Source organism: Chiloscyllium plagiosum, chromosome 25 (genome assembly GCF_004010195.1).
Source record: "Chiloscyllium plagiosum isolate BGI_BamShark_2017 chromosome 25, ASM401019v2, whole genome shotgun sequence".
In the NCBI taxonomy this organism is placed as follows: domain Eukaryota; kingdom Metazoa; phylum Chordata; class Chondrichthyes; order Orectolobiformes; family Hemiscylliidae; genus Chiloscyllium; species Chiloscyllium plagiosum.
Window position 1 is genome coordinate 48,496,945 of NC_057734.1, and position 17,984 is coordinate 48,514,928.

General features: G+C 42.2%; 1 protein-coding gene across 4 annotated transcripts in view; it reads left to right on the top strand.

The window, feature by feature from the left end:
• Window positions 1-17,984, top strand: part of cabin1 (calcineurin binding protein 1) — a 487,520-nt gene that overhangs the window by 86,894 nt on the left and 382,642 nt on the right. For all 4 annotated transcript variants that reach the window (XM_043716137.1, XM_043716140.1, XM_043716138.1 and 1 more), the window contains one exon: window positions 9,425-9,686. In XM_043716137.1, the coding sequence (XP_043572072.1) occupies window positions 9,425-9,686 (262 nt within the window). The remainder of the gene's footprint in view (window positions 1-9,424; window positions 9,687-17,984) is intronic.

The window sequence follows — 17,984 nt, forward strand, 5'->3', positions numbered from 1 at the left end:
CCAATATACCGGCCACTACAGCGGACAGCTGAAACTGACAACCGGAAGCGGCAGGGACAGGCCACTATAAATGCCGGAGGAAACACCACAGAAGCGCTTCACAGGAGGCTCCCAAGCATTGAGGATGTCACCTAGACAGGAGACGAAACGTTTGCAACAAAAACTTCCAGCTCGGCGAACAGAACCACAGCAACGAGCACCCGAGCTACAAATCTTCTCACAAACTTTGAATAAGGGTGATGAACTTAGAGCATGGATTAGTGCTTGGAGCTATGATGTAGTGGCCGTTAAGGAGACTCGGATATCACAGAGGCAGGAATGGTTGTTGGATGATCCAGGGTCTTGATGTTTCAAAAGGAGTGGAGGAGGGGGGGGAAGTGGCATTGCTAATCATGGATAGAATCACAGCTGCAGAAAGGGAGGCCGTTGAAAAGGGTTTGTCGACAGAGTCAGTATGGGTGGAATTCAGAAACAGGAAAGGAGCAGTCACTTGATTGGGAGTTTTCTACAGACTTTCCAGTAGCAACAGACATGGAGCAGATTGGGAGGCAGAGTTTGGAAATATGTAGAAGTAACGGGTTGTTGTTTCCCTGATATTGATTGAAACCTCCTTAGTTTAAATAGTTTGGGTGGAGCAGTTTTTGTCAGGTGTATCCAGGAAGGATTCCTGACTCAGTATGAAGACAGGCTGACCAGAGGGCCATATTGGATTTGGTGCTTGGCAACGAACCATGTCAGATGTTAGATCTCTTGGTGGGAGAACGTTTCAGTGAAAGTGATCACAACTCGATGACCTTTACTATAGTCATGTAGAGGGAAAGGAGCAGATGGTATGAGAAAGTATTCAATTGGTGGGGGGGGGATTTACAATGCTATTAGGTAGGAACTGGAGTGCCTAAATTTGGAACAGATGTTCTTAGGAAAGAATGAAGAACAAAGTATAGGCCTAGGAATAGGCCCTTTGGCCCTCTAAGCGTGAGCCAATCCAAACCTACTGTATAAATCTAAACCTGTCTATACCCTTCATGATTTTGTGGACCCCAATCAGGTCCCCCCTCATTCTCCTTTTTTCTAATGGAAACAATCCTAACCTGCTCAACCTGTCTTCATAGCTGGCACCTTCCATACCAGGCAACATCCTCATAAACCTTCTTTGCACACTGTCCAAAGCATCCACATCCTTTGGTAATGTGGCGACCAGAACTGCTCACAGTATTCTAAATGCTGCCAAACCAAAGTCTTGTACAGTTTTAACATAACCTGCCAGCTGTTACACTCAATATCCCGTCTGATGAAGGCAAGCATACCAAATGCCTCCTTGACCACTCTATCCACCTGTGCAGCCACCTTCAGGGTACAATGGACCTGAACTCCCAGATCTCTCTGCTCATCAACTTTTCCCAAGGCTCTCCAGTTTACAGTATAGTTTGCTTTAGAATTAGACTTCCCAAAATGCAGCACCTCACATTTTCCTGGATTGAACTCCATCTGCCACTTCTCCGCCCAACTCTCCAGTCTATCTGTATTCTCCTCTATTCTTTGACAATCCCCTATGCTTTATGCTACTTCACCAATCTTCATGTCATCTGCAAACTTACTGATCAGATCAACAGTACCCTCTTCCAGATCATTTATGTATATCACAAACAATAGTGGCCCCAGCACTGATCCCTGTGGTACACCGCTAGTCACCTTTCTCCATTTCGAGATTACATGCCAGAAATGTGGCGGTTAATTTAGGGAGCACTTGCTGATTGTGCTGGACAAGTTTGACCACTGAGGCAAGGAAGGGATGGTAGGTTGAAAGAACCTTAGGTAACAAGGGATGTGGAACATCTAGTCAAGAGGAAGAAGAAAGCTTACTTAAGGTTGAGGAGGCAAGGATCAGACAGGACACCAGAGGTTTACAAGGTAACCAGGCAGGAACTGAAGAATGGACTTAGGAGAGCTAGAAGGGAGCATGAAAAAGCTTTAGCGGGTAGGATTAAGGAAAACCCCGATGTGTTTTACACTTTTATGTGAAGAACATGAGGATGGCCAGAGTGAGGGTAGGACCGATCAGGGATAGTGGAGGGAACTTGCGCCTGGAGTTGGAGGAGGTAGGGAACTACATTGTTTCAGTATTCACTAGTGAGAGGAACCTTGTTGATTAGATTACTTATAATGTGGAAACAGGCCCTTCAGCCCAACAAGTCCACACCGACCCTCTGAAGAGCAACCCACCCAGACTTACACCTAACACTACAGGCAATTTAGCCTGGCCAATTCATCTAACCTGCACATTTTTGGACTGTGGGAGGAAACCGGAGCACCTGGAGGAAACCCACGGAGATACTGGGAGATTGTGCAAACTCCACACAGACAGTTGCCTGAGGCAGGAATTGAACCCGGGTCTCTGGCGCTGTGAGGCAGCAGTGCTAACCACTGTGCCACTTGTTGTTTGCGAGGACTGCATGAAACAGACAGATATGCTCAAACAGGTTGATGTTAAGGAGGAAAATGTGCTGAAAACTTTGCAAAACATGAGGATAGATAAGTCCCATGGGCCAGGGAGGATAACCCAAGGTTACTACAGGAAGCAAGGGTGGAGATTGCTGTGTTTTTGGCGATGATCTTTGTGTCCTCACTGTCCACTGGAGTAGTACCAGATGATTGGACAGTGGCAAATGTTATTCCCTTGTTAAAGACAGGGAATAGAGATAATCCTGGGGATTACAGACCAGTCACTCTTATGTCTGTGGTGGGGAAAATATTGGCGAGGATTCTGAGACACAGGATTTATGATTACTTGGAAAACCATAGTTTGATAGTCAGAATGGCTTTGTGAGGGGCAGGTCATATCTCACAAACTTTATTGAATTCTTTGAGGATGTGACAACACACATTGATGAAGGTAGAGCAGTGGATATGGTGTATATGGATTTTAGCAAGACGTTTGAGGTTCCCCATGGTAGGCTCATTCAGAAAGTAAGGAGGCATGGGATACAGGGAAATTTAGCTGTCTGGATACAGAATTGGTTGGCCCATAGACAACAGAGGGTGGTAGTAGATGTAAAGTATTCAGCCTGGAGCTTGGTGATTGGTGGTGTTCTGCAGGGATCAGTTCTGGGACCTCTGCTCTTTGTGATTTTTATAAATAACTTGGATGAGGAAGAGGAAGGGTGGGTTAGTAAGTTTGCCAATGGTTGGTGGAGTGGTAGATAGTGTGGAGGGCTGCTGTATGTTACATTGGCAGGATGCAGAACTGGGTTGATGAATGGCAGATGGAGTTCAAGTTGGAAAAGTGCGAAGCGATTCACTTTGGAAGTTGAATTTGAATACAAAATACAGGGTTAAAGGCAGGATTCTTGGCAGTATGGAGGAACAGAGAGATCTTGGGATGCACATTCATAGATCCCTCAAAATTGCCACCCAAGTTGATAGGGTTGTTAGGAAGGTGTATGGTGTGTTGGCTTTCATTAGCAGGGGGATTGAGTTTAAGAGCCGCGAGGTTATGCTGCACCTCTATAGAGCCCTGGTTACACCACACTTGGAATATTGTGTTCCGTTCTGGTCACCTCTTAACGGAAGGATGTGGAAGCTTCAGAGAGGGTGTAGAGGACATTTACCAGAAATTGCCTGGACTGGAGGGCATGTCTTATGAAAAAAGGTTGAGGGAGCTATGGCTTTTCTCATTGGAGCAAAGAAGGATGTGAGAGGTGCCTTGATAGAGATGTACAAGATGATGAGGTCGGCACAACATTAAAGGCCAACAGTACTGTGCTGTACTGTTCTATGAATGTTCACTTGCTACTTCATAATCTGAAGCTGAAAGTTGCCTGGGACTTGTTACATACAAGTGTGGGCATGGGCTACTTCAGTATCTGAGGAGTTGTAATAGTACTGTACACGCCAGTCATCATCCTGTTGTGGAATTTGATTGCAGGAAAGTGACTGATGAATAGCTGAAAATCGTTGGACCTAGGACATTTCTGTGAGGAAAGGGGGCTCTTGTGATGCAATAGTAGTGTCCTTACCTCTGAACCAGGAGGCCTGGGTTCAAGTCCCAACTGCTCAGAGATGTGTAATAACATCTGAGTAGTTTGACTAGAAGAGACGTACCTGGAGGACTGTTGGCTCTTGAGGTATAATGGTAATGCTCCTATTTCTGAGCCAAGGTTCAGAAGTCCTACCTATTCCAGAGGTGTGTCATAGCATGTCTGGACAGGTTGTTTAAAAAATATCTACTCTGAAGAACATTGACAGTTATATCCTGGAGTTGATTTGATTAGCCTCCAGAAAGATGAATATCTTTTCTTTTGTGGCAAGTATGACTCCACCAAAGTGGAGAGAGAGCTTCCTGCCTTATTCGCAATTGTCTTAAAATATCTTCAAGCTCCTTGATGTTGTACTGTCATCGCACTGTCTAAGTGTTAAAGGTAGTCACTTTCACCTCTAGTCCTCTGAAATTCAGCTTCTGTTCATCTTTTGACTGAGGATGTAATGAGGACTGAACATGACTAATCAATAGGTTGCCTAAATGTGCTCCTTGACCTGTTAAGCACTTTATAATTTTGCTAGCTTGACACTTGTATCCCTTTGAAGCCTCTCTTGTAGGATTATTCTTTAGAAACATTCACTCTGTTTTGACATGTTTGAAAACAAACATGAGCTCATGATTAAGCACTCAAAGCGTTGGCTGTCATGTCTCAGCAGGAAACTGCCAGTTTATTTTAGTATGTTTCATGTCCTCGGAACATTTCACAGTACTTTTCTACCTCCTGAGGAATTACTTCTGAACTGTAATTACTGGTTGCCACATTTGGATATATAACAATATCTACAGCAGGGTTTATCAAGCAACATTGAGAGAATGATCAGTTAAGATGTTGTCACATTATTATTTGAGGGATCTATTGGCTGGGGAAGCAGGAGAACTCCCTAGGGGGAGTTGCATGTTATACTCTTATGAGATCTTGTATGTCAGTCTGAGCATCTGAAAAACAGGACCTCAAATAACACTTATATGAAACATTGTTGGGTGTTGTGCTACTTTAAAGGAGCTAGGTAAATTCCCTGAACTCTCCACTTTTGTGAACTCCAAGCATGCTATTTGTTTAGTGGTCACTAGATTACCTGTTGTGCTTCTGTTCGCCGAGCTGGGAATTTGTGTTGCAGACATTTCGTCCCCTGTCTAGGTGACATCCTCGGTGCTTGGGAGCCTCCTGTGAAGCGCTTCTGTGATGTTTCCTCCAGCATTTATAGTGGTTTGTCTCTGCCGCTTCCGGTTGTCAGTTCCAGCTGTCCGCTGCAGTGGCCGGTATATTGGGTCCAGGTCGATGTGTTTGTTGATTGAATCTGTGGATGAGTCCCATGCCTGTAGGAATTCCCTGGCTGTTCTCTGTTTGGCTTGTCCTATAATAATAGTGTTGTCCCAGTTGAACTCCTGTTGCTTGTCATCTGCGTGTGTGGCTACACAACCAGCTATTCTTAGTAGCCACACACGCAGATGAAAAGCAACAGGAGTTCGACTGGGACAACACTACTATTACAGGACAAGCCAAACAGAGAACAGCCAGGGAATTCCTGGAGGCATGGCACTCACCCACAGATTCAATCAACAAACACATCTACCTGGACTCAATATACCGGCCACTGCAGCGGACAACTGGAACTGACAACCGGAAGCGGCAGAGACAAACCACTATAAATGCTGGAGGAAACATCACAGAAGCACTTCACAGGAGGCTCCCATGCGCTGAGGATGTCACCTAGACAGGAGACGAAATGTTTGCAACACAAATTCCCAGCTCGGCGAACAGAACCACAACAACGAGCACCCGAGCTACAAATCTTCTCACAAACTTTGAACTAGATTACCTTTCTGACCCTACACAAAGACTCAAAAACTTCAGGAAATTCATTCATTCATTACCATCTGGCTTGATCTTCTTAGTATGCTTTATGAAACAGTTGATTGCATGCCAAGAATTTATCCCTGACCTACCCTCTTAATAAATACATTGGTTTACACATCTCTCTTTACATAGACTGAAGGAAGGGAATCACACTATTCTCCATGTTCTATATTTTAAGAGGCTTTTAATGGTTCTGAATTTCAAACTGATGTCAAGCAATGTGCAAAAAAAAGCTTTATTTTTGAATTATGGACTAAAAAATGTCAAAAGCTTTAAACTAAGGAAACTGGAAAATGTAGTTTTTAGGATGATTTACTGGACTAATTGTGAGTTGTATGTACAATGCTGCCTTAAACAGTGGGGAGTGGGTGGTAGGGGGATGATGATAGATACATCAATTCCAAGTGTTTGTGTTCAGGGCAGTTTTGCCCAGAGGCAGTCAACCAGTTGTAGTGGGCACAGGAAAGGTCAGTGCAGTTCAACCACTTGATTGGTTTTTGAGGAAGTGGTTACAGCCCCGCAAAGAGAGTGCACCTCAATCTCTTTCCCTTTCCTGTGTGCATAAGTAACAGAACATTTTCCAATAGCTGTTCTCTTTCACCATCTCCCCTGCAAATTGCTCTCTCTGCAAATTGCCTGTTAAAAGGAAAGGAGGGAAAAGCAGCTTTGAGACGCTTTAAATGGAGTCATTTCACTACCCGTGAATGGAAACAGCATTAGTGTGTGGACAATCTCCCCTTGTCAGCAAAGAATGGAAATAAGTGGAAGAAATAGAATGATGTGATCCAAATTGGTCTGTTGAGCTGTTTTTTCTTTCCTTTCTCCTTTTTGCACCTAAAGTATCATTGTTTTGTCATTTTGTGTGTCTGTTTGTAGGTGTCTTGAAATTTTAAAAGTGGGAAGGGGTTGTTTTGGAGTTGCAATTCGTTCTTGCTGTTGGTTAGAAGCAGTTTAACATGAAAGTAGCTATTTGCTGTAATCAATTAAAATAACCTGGTGTGCACATTCTTTTAACCTGAATTAGACAGAGAAAATTGGGCATTTACGTTTTAGGCATGTTTTCACATTTATGACCATTTTTGGAATAGTGGGCTTGATTTCCAATGAATGACCCCTGTGAGCAAAGATATGTAGGGGCAGCTGTTCTGTGTTCCACGCATGGCAATTGGCATTGACTTCCGATTCTGGAAGTTGCTAATGCACAAAGGGACCTGTGCAGACAGTTGAGGGAATGTTGCTAGTGAGACAAAACATGATTTTCAAGGCATTTAGGGATGGCTAATAAATACAGTTTGACCGATTGCCTGCAGTCCAAGAAACAGTTTAAAAGAAGGTGTGCTTCTTAACCCTTCCTTTAAACATTACATGCCATGTGTATAGCTAACAGATTGCTGTAATGTTGTCTTCTTTGGCCAAAGGATGAATCTGTGTTCAGAAAATACCCTTGTAGGGAAGAAGAGTATTGATATGGAAGTTGTTTGGGTGGTGTGGTATGATATTTACAACACGTTGATTGAAATGCCAAGGTTTCATTCAGTCACCAATTTATTGGCTGTTATCCTTGTATTTCTCTACATGGGAAATATGCCAGCAAGCGTATGTTGCTAATCCAGGTTTCTGTTTTCATATTGTTCAACACATACTGATAAGAATCTCGAAGGAGATCACGATGTTTTAAAAATTGATTCATTTTGTGGGATTTGGGCATTTGGTGGTGAGCTGCCACCTTGAACCACTGCAGTCCACCTGCTGCGGGTGACCCATAAAGCCATTAGGGAGGGAATTCCAGGATTTTGACCTAGCGACAGTGAAGGAATGGTGATATATTTCCAAGTCAGAATGGTGATTGGCTTGGAGGGGAACTTACAGATGCTAATGCCATTTATCTGCTGCCATTGCCCTTCCAGATGGAAGTGGTTGTGGGTTTGGAAAGTGCTGTCTGAGGATCGTTGGTGAATTTTTGCAGTGCAGCTGTTACTGAGTGTTGGTGGTGGAGGGAGTGGATACTTGAGGATGTTGCGCCAGTCATGTGGGCTGTTTTGTCCTAGATGGTGTCAAGCTCCTTGAGGGTTGTTGGGTCTGCACTTGTCGAGGCAAGCAGGGAGTATTCCATCACACTCCTGACTTGTGCTTTGTAGATCGTTGTCAGCCTTTGGGGAGTCAGGAGGTGATTTACTTGCTGCAGTATTTCTAGCCTTTGACCTGCTCTTGTACCACTGCATTTATGTGGTGAGTTCAGTTAAATTTCTGTTCAATGATAATCCCCAGGATTTTGATACTGGGGCATTCAGTGATGATAATGCCATTTAATATCAAGGAGTGGTTAGACTGTCTCTTATTTAACAAAGTTCACTTGAAAATGTAACTAATTTTAACCAGGCCCAAATGTATCCCTAAATCTTGCAGATATTTTGTTATAGTCATCTGTTAGGTCTTCTAGATTAACAAAGTTCACTTGGGAGTGTAACTTCAAAAAAGTTCTGGGATTTACATAAGAAAGAACTGAAACCAATATGGTCATTCTAAAAGATGAGAGACTTAACAAACAATCCAGGTCTTTTTCCATCTATAATTTCAGTTACATGACATTGTAGACTTTTGCTATAAATTCCATGTCCTACAGTCTTACATTCCATAACCACCTGATGAAGGAGCAGCGCTCCGAAAGCTAGTGCTTCCAAATAAACCTGTTGGATTATAACCTGGTGTTTTGATTTTTAACTCTAGCATTTTGAATTGTTCAGGTAGAAGAGGGATTTTTTATACTTGCAAAGTGCAATTAACAAAGACCCAAACAAAAAAAAGCTTGTATTTTGATCGGAAGGACCCATAACAATGAGAGTTGGAACAAATGGCTGAGACAGGTTGTGGCTGTTCCACTTCTGCTAATGCTAGCCTGGACCTTGGTGTGTTAATGGGTTAGGAGAAAGTGAGGACTGCAGATGCTGGAGATCAGAACTAAAAAAGAGTGTTAATGGGTTAGTCAAGTATGAAAAATATTTCTTTCAGCCTACAAGTTTGACAATGCAACATCAGGAAATCTGATAGGAAATGTTGACCCATCTCATATGGAGAGATTGTTGTATGTGCTGACTTTAATATGCAGATTAAGATAGAGTGATGGATCATTTTGTCTCTCAGGACAAGCAGTTCCCTTCTGTGGGAAAAAAAATCAGCTGTGTTCTGTTGTTGGTGTTTTTTTTGTTCCATTGCCACATCTCCTTTTCAATGCTGCTGCTGCTTAACATTCAGGTGCTAAAAGTGAAAGCTTACCCCTTTTCTGTCCTTCATTGATTTAGGGAGGGGAAGATCAAATTCTGCAATCAGAACTAGACACCTTTTAGTGTGAAAGGATAAAGGACAGTGATGGATCAAGCGCCACTTATTGATAGGTTGGCTAGATTATTTATAGTTATGCTAGAAATCAGTTGTATAGCTAAAAAAGAAACTAACTGATGGTATAATTTTTGAGTCTTCAATTTAAGCACAAGCTTCCAGAAGTTGAATTTTTTTTTTCTATTCTGCAGGTTTGACTCGTGGGCAGGTATGGCTCTGGCTCGTGCTAGTCGTATCCAGGACAAACTGAATTCAAATGAATTGAAGAGCGATGGACCTATCTGGAAGCACTCAGTTGCTGTGCTGAATTGTTTTAAGCGAGCATTAGAGATAGACAGTTCTAATCTCTCACTGTGGATTGAATATGGCTCCATGTCCTATGCACTACACTCATTTGCTTCCCGCCAACTGAAACAGTGGAAAATGGAATTGCCATCAGAGGTTGTCCAACAGGTAAGAATCTAAAGCTGTTTACACTCCTGTCACAAACACAGCAGGAGAACAGCTAAGTGATGAAATTGCAAACTTGTACAGGTCGTTCTGTTATTACGCATGTTTCGTTAACACAAGTTTGCTGAATGTGATTGACAATTTGGGGATGCTATTTCTCCAGCATGAACTTTTAAAATGTGTGTTGTCTGTAACGCGATTACAGTGGCAACACTTTAAGTGCTGTTTCTAAAGCGCGATTTTCCTGTAATGTGGGGTTGCACAAGAATGCAACGATTGCATCATAGAAGAACTAACTATATGTAAATTACCCCATAGTGTTCTTGTATTCCATTATCTAATCTTTTACTGCTACATAAGAAATAGGAGTAGACTCTCTGGCCCCTTGAATCTGGTCTGCTATTCAATAAGATCACGGCTGATCTGATCATGGCCTCAACACCAATTTCCCTGCGTATCATCCACAACTCCTTGATTCCCTTGTCGATCAAAAACACATCTAACTTAACCATAAGAATGTTCTATGACCCATTCCCCATTGGTTTCCTACGAGAGAATTCCAAAGATTAATGATTCTCAGAAAAAAATTCTGTCTCATCTCGATGTCTAACTTCCTCATTTTGAGACGATGCCCTGGGCTCCAGATTCTCCTTTGAGGGGAAACATTCTCTCAGCATGTACCCAATCAAATCCCAGAACATTTTATATGTTTCAGTAATAGCACCTCTTATAAACTCCAATGAGTATAAGCACAACAGTCAAAATATTACAGCGGCAGCAGGCTGATCTACCTCTGAAAATCCTGGAAGTGGCTGCAAACATTCAGTAATGGAAGTGAAAATTCAAGAAGGTTAATGAAAATAGAATGGAGGAAACAGTGAAAAGCTACACCTCCACTCTACAGGCTGGTTCTCTCCTTTGTTTACTGCTGTTAGACTCACTCGTCTACTAAAGGATGATCAGAAAAGACTGGACAGGACAAAAAAATCAGAAGTGGCTTTGTGTTAAAGAGAGTTTGCACTGCTGGAGAAAGAGGATGTCCCAGAGGCTTGTCAATTTGACTAGAGCTAAGAAACAGAAAAGGTTCAATTATGTTGTTTGGATAATGCTTTTATTTGTCGCATTCATTGCCCATTGCTAATTGTCCAGAAGGTCACGAGTTGCCTACTTGAACTGCAGCACTCCTTGGGGTATAAGGGCAACTATGCTGCCATTAGGGAGGGAGTTCAGGATTTTCATCCAGTGACAATGAAGAAATAGTGATATAGTCCATATAGTTCCAAGTTAGAATGGTATGTGGCTTGGAAGGGAACTTGCAAGCAGTCATGTTCCCATGAATCTGCTGTCTTTGTATTTCTAGGTGATAGAGGTGTTGGATTTAGAAGAGGCTATTGTAAGAGGCTTAATGAGCTACTGCAGTCCCCCTTGTAGATGATACACACTAGAATCTGTAGGCAATCAACTAGTGGGAAAGATGTAGAGGAGCAAATTTAGAAGAAGTTACAGTTAGAAGGAAATTAAATGCAAACAATTGTTGAGTATTTATAATGGGGACTTTAAATATCTGAATATAAACTGGGTTAGTAGTTTTTAAAGGGCACAGTGGGGCAAGAGTTCTTTGGATGGGTTCAAGAGAAGTTTCTACACTAGTATGTTTTCAGTCCAGTGAGAAACGAAGCACTACTTGACAATGGGAAAGGATAATGAACAATCCAGGCAAGAATAAGTAATCAGGTTAAAGCCAACTTCATTGATGGAAAGAATGGTTCTAGGCTGAATTAACTGGAGTCAAACATTAGTGGAATAACAATAGCTGTAGTGGTCTATCTTCAAAGAAGAGTTGGTACGATCACAGACTCTGTATATTCCCTCAGGTGGAAGGTAAGGCAAACAAATTCAGAGTTCCCTGGATGACAAAAGATAGAAATTAAATTTTAAAAAAGTGTGCTTATGACTGATTTTGGGGAGGAAATACAGTCGAGACCAGGCACTGTATAGAAGTTTCAGAAAGAAGCTGTAAAAGAAGTTACAAGCAAAGATATGATATGAAAGAAGACTGGTGGCTAACGTAAAGGTGAATCCCAAAATCTTCTATTGCATATAAGTCGTAGAATGCTAGTAAACGAAAAAAAAAGTCTGGTTAGGCTCCAAAAATGCAAATTACACATCGAGGCAGAGGACATAGCTGAAGTGTTAAACAAATATTTCACATTTGTCCTTGCCAAGAAAGAAGATGCTATTCAGACCATGATGAAAGAAGCAGTTCAGTTGTTAAACTGATGAGAAGGCATTGGATAGGCAGTCTGCATTTAACGTTGACAAAATAGCATTACTGGGTAAAGTGTGTCCAAGGAAACTGAATTAAGTGAGAATGGAAATGGCAGAGGCACTAGGACTAATTTCTCAGTCTTCCTTAGAATCAGATGGTGTGAGAGGTTTAGAGAATTGTAAACAATATGATTAGGTTAGATTACTTACAGTGTGGAAGCAGGCCCTTCGGCCCAACAAGTCCACACCGACCCGCCAAAGTGCAACACACCCATACCCCTATACTTAACACTACGGGCAATTTAGCATGGCCAATTCACCTGACATGCACATTTTTGGACTGTGGGAGGAAACCGGAGCACCCGGAGGAAACCCACGCAGAGCCTGGGAGAATGTGCAAACGCCACACAGTCACTAGAGGCGGGAATTGAACCCGGATCTCTGACACTGTGAGGCAGCAGTGCTAACCACTGTGCCCTTATTCAAACAAGGATGTAAAGATAAGCCCAGCAACTGCAGACTAGTCACCTCAGCTTCAGTTGTGGATCAGAATCAAAATCAGAGGGCATAATTTTAAGGTGAGAGGAGAAAGATATAAAAGACAGAGACCTGAAACAAAGGTTTAAAAAGATATGGGCCAATGCAGACAAATGGGTCTAAGTTTAGTTTGGGAAACTATGCCAGCATGGCTGAGTCAAACAAAAAGGTCTGTTTCTGTGCTGTATGATAACTCTAGAGATTATAATTTGGGACAAATTTATTCATCACATGTAGATTGATTAAGGAAAGCCAGCATGGACTATTTAAGGGATGATCATGTTTGAATAACTTGGAGTTTTCTTAAGAGGGTTAATCAGAACAATGCTGTGATGTGGCTTACATGGACATAAGAACAGAGGAAATTGTAGCAGAAGAAGGAATTCAGCCCCTCAAGCTTGCGCATCATACAATATGATCATGGTTGCCCCAGCCCTCTTCCATAGCCCTCAACTCCTCAGTTTAAAACTCTCTCTGCCTCCTCTTTAAATGTGATTTAGCTTCCATAACACTCGGGTACAGAATTACAGACACTCTCTGCATTCTAGAAGAAGAAGTTTGTTCACATCTCTGTTTTAGATTAATGACCCCCTATATACTGTAACTATGAAGATCTGGCTCAGGAAATACCTTCTCAATATTTAATCTGTCAAGCCCCCTCAAAATCTTGTATATTTCAATCAGATCTCTCAATATTCTCCTAAAGTCCATTGAATAAAGGTCTAACTGTTTGGCTGTTCTTGATGAGTCAGTCAGGTCATTCCAGGAATCAACTGAACAGCCACCAGGGATCAAAACAGTACTCAGTACTCCAGGTGTGGACAGACCAACAGCCTATACAGTTGTTACAAGACTTCCCTATTTTTAGACTCACCAGCAATAAAGACTAAAATTCTATTTGCTGCCTTAATCACTTCATATATGTGCATGCTAACTTGTGTTTCATGAACAAGAGCGCCAAGATCTCTCTATGCTGCCTTTTTTGAAGTCTGTCTCCATTTAAAAATTTACTTTTTGATTCTTCCTACTAAAGTACATGGTACATTTTGCTGTATTTTGTTCTATTTATCAAATGCTTGTCCACTCACTGAACCTAATTTTATATTTCCATACAGATTTCTTGTGTTCTCATCACAAAATGCCTTCCCACCTATTTTTAGATTAGATTTAGATTAGATTACAGTGTGGAAACAGACCCTTCGGCCCAACAAGTCCACACTGCCCTGCCGAAGCGCAATCTACCCCTTACCTAACACTACGGGCAATTTAGCATGGCCAATTCACCTGACCTGCACATCTTTGGACTGTGGGAGGAAACCGGAGCACCCGGAGGAAACCCACGCAGACACGGGGAGAATGTGCAAACTCCACACAGTGAGTCGCCTGAGGTGGGAATTGAACCCGGGTCTCTGGCGCTGTGAGGCAGCAGTGCTAACCACAGTGCCACTGTGCCGCCCACTGAATGACTATGGGGAAATGGCAGACATGTTGAGTAACTACTTTCCCTCAGTATTTACATAGAAAAGGAGGATAGCTTGCCCAAGGAAATTAATTATGGATTGGGAACAGGGACTGCATCAAATTAATAAAAGGAAAATATCAGTAAAGAGGAAATGAATGGAACTAAAGGATGACAAATCCCTGGACTGAATGGTTAACACCTGAGGATATTGAAGTAGGGAGCATGTTGCGAACACCCTAACTATAATCTTTTGAATTCCCTAGACACAGGAGTTGTTGCTCTGAATTCAAAGATTGCATGTCACTCTGCTTTTTAAGAAAGATGAAGGATGTAAACCGGGGAATTACAGACTAGTTGGCCTGACATCTGTCATGGGAAATGATTGAAGTCTGTAAATCGAGGGTAGGGTAACTGAACAGTTTGAAATTTTTCAGTTAATCGGGGAGAGCCAGCATGGTAGGTCATGCCTGACAAACCTCATTGAATTTTTTAAAGAGGTGACTAAGGTTGGACAGGGGAATGTCTATGGATGTTGTTTATATGGGCTTCCAGAAGGCATTTGATAAAGTCTGTTAAGTAAGTTAGAAGCCCAGAGAATGGAGAATAAGTTACTGACATGGCTGAGAGACTGGTTGAGTGGCAGGTGATAGAAAATGGGGATAACGTAGGTGCTCAGACTGGCAGGATGTGCGTTAGGGCCTCAACTATTCACATTACTTATTAACAATTTGAATAATGGCATAGAAAGTTATGTATGCAAATTTGCTGATGACACAGTTAGGCAGAATTGTAGACAGTGTAGATAATAAAATCTAATTATAAAATTACAAAGGCATAGACTAAATGAATGGGCAAAATTGTGGCAAATGGAGTTTAGTGTAAGCAAGCGAGGTTAGATTGTATGAAGTTCAAAGTTTGTGCGAAGATTTGTAGCTCGGGTGCTCGTTGTTGTGGTTCTGTTCGCCGAGCTGGAAGTTAAATACAGTGGATGCCCAAAGAAGCTTTGTGGTTCAGGTGCATAGATCTTGGCATTGTAACAAACAGGTACAGAAAATAATCAAGAAAGCTAATGAAATTTTGACCTTTCTAGAGGACTGGAGTACAACGATGCAAACATTTTGCTGCAGTTATACAAATCCCTGGTTAGACCCTATTTGGAATACTGTGAGCAGATCTAGGCACCACACCTTAGAAGGATATATTAGCCTTGGAGGGAGATTTACAAGAATGATACCTAGACTTAAGGGGTTAGGTTAGAGGAGAGATTATATAAGAGCCGTTTGCTTTCTCTAGAATTTAGAAGGTTAAGGGATGATCTGATTGGAGTCTTAAGGATATTCAGAAGAAAAGACAGGGTACATAAAAGATAAACTATTTCCATTGTTTGATGATTCTTGAACTCTGAGTATAGTATGAGAATTAAGGTTGGACCATTCTGGAGAGATGTTAGAAAGCATTTCTACACAGGAAGGGTGATAGAAGTTTGGAATCCTCTTCCACAAGTGGCTGTTGATGTAGGATCAGTTGTTAGTTTTAAATCTGAGATGGATAATGGTTTGTTAAACAAACGTGTGAAGGGATATGGGCCAAAGGCCAAAGTATATGGAGTCAGCCATGATCTCATTGAATGGTGGAACATGCACAGAGTGGCGTACTCCTGTTCACGTGTTACTAGATGGTGCTGCAGAGGTAATATCACTAGGCTAGTAATAGAGGCCCAGACTAATGCTCAGGGTTCAAATATGACCAAGGCAGCTGATGGAAATTACATTCAATTAATTAATAAAAGTGGGATTCAAAGTTAGATGCAGCAATGGTGACCATGAAACTATAATTTATTGTTCAAAGTTTGTGAGAAGATTTATAGCTCGGGTGCTCGTTGTTGTGGTTCTGTTCGCCGAGCTGGGAATTTGTGTTGCAGATGTTTCGTGGATGAGTGCCATGCCTCTATGAATTCCCTGGCTGTTCTCTGTTTGACTTGTCCTATAATAGTAGTGTTGTCCCAGTCGAATTCATGTTGCTTGTCATCTGCGTGTGTGGCTACTAAGGATAGCTGGTCGTGTCGTTTTGTGGCTAGTTGGTGTTCATGGATGTGGATCGTTAGCTGTCTTCCTGTTTGTCCTATGTAGTGTTTTGTGCAGTCCTTGCATGGGATTTTGTACACTACATTGGTACAATGTAGCCACGAAACGACATGACCAGCTATCTTTAGTAGGCACACACGCAAATGACAAGCAACATGAATTCAACTGGGACAACACTACTATTATAGGACAAGCCAACAGAGAACAGCCAGGGAATTCCTAGAGGCATGGCACTCATCCACAGATTCAATCAATAAGCACATCGACATGGACCCAATGTACTGACCACTGCAACGGACAGCTGGAACTGACAACCAGCAGCGGCAGAGACAAACCACTATAAATGCTGGAGGAAAGATCACAGAAGCGCTTCACAGGAGGCTCCCAAGCACTGAGGATGTCACCTGGACAGGGGATGAAACGTCTGCAACACAAATTCCCAGCTCGGCGAACATAACCACAATAATTTATTGTAATAAAAACTCATTTCGTTTACTGATATCGGGGTGGGGGTGGGAATCCAGGGGGATAGTGAGGAAAGCGATCAATCTGAGACTGGTACAGTTGAGAAAAGAAGCGAGTCAGTCAGGGCAGGTAGGGACAAAGTGTAGAATAAGGTAGGACTGGTGAATTAAACTGTATTTCATTGCAAAAGGCCTAACAGGGAAGGCAGATGAACTCAGGGCATGGTTAGGAACATGGGACTGGGATATCATAGCAATTACGGAAACATGGCTCAGGGATGGACAGGACTGGCAGCTTAATGTTCCAGGATACAAATGCTACAGGAAGGATAGAAAGGGAGGCAAGAGAGGAGGGGGAGTGGTGTTTTCGATAAGGGATAGCATTACAGCTGTGCTGAGGGAGGATATTCCCAGAAATACATCCAGGGAAGTTATTTGCGTGGAACTGAGAAATAAGAAAGGGGTGATCACCTTATTGGGATTGTATTATAGAACCTCTAATAGTCAGAGGGAAATTGAGAAACAAATTTGTAGGACATCTCCGTTATCTGTAAGAATAATAGGGTGGTTGTGGTAGGGGATTTTAACTTTCCAAACATGGACTGGGACTGCCATAGTGTTAAGGGTTTAGATGGAGAGGAATTTAAGTGTGTACAAGAAAGTTTTCTGATTCAGTATGTGAATGTACCTACTAGAGAAGGTGCAAAACTTGACCTACTCTTGGGAAATAAGGCAGGGCAGGTGACTGAGGTGTCAGTGGGGGAGCACTTTGGGCCCAGCGACCATAATTCTATTAGATTTAAAATAGTGATGGAAAAGGATAGATCAGGTCTAAAAGTTGAAGTTCTAAATTGGAGAAAGGCTAATTTTGATGGTTTTTGGAAAGAAATTTCAAAAGCTGATTTGAGGCAGATGTTTGCACGTAAAGGGACGGTTGGAAAATGGGAAGTCTTCAGAAATGAGGTAACGAGATTCCAGAGAAAGTATATTCCTGTCAGAGTGAAAGATGGTAAGGACAAGCCAGGGAACTATAGACTGTGGTGGGCAGGTTGTTAGGGAAAATCCTGAGGAACAGGATGTACACGTATTTGGAAAGGCAAGGACTGATTAGAGATAGTCAACATTGTTTTGTATGTGGGAAATCATGTCTCACAAACTTGATTGAGTTTTTTGAAGAAATAACAAAGAGGATTGATGAGGGCAGAGCGGTAGATGTGATCTATATGGACTTCAGTAATGCATTCGACAAGGTTCCCCATGGGAGACAGATTAGCAAGGTTAGATCTCATGGAATACAGGGAGAACTAGCCATTTGGATACAGAACTGGCTCAAAGGTCAAAGGTAGAGGGTGGTGGTGGAGGGTTGTTTTTCAGACTGGAGGCCTGTGACCAGTGGAGTGCCACAAGGATCGGTGCTGGGCCCTCTACGTTTTGTCATTTACATAAATGATTTGGATGCGAGCATAAGAGGTACAGTTAGTAAGTT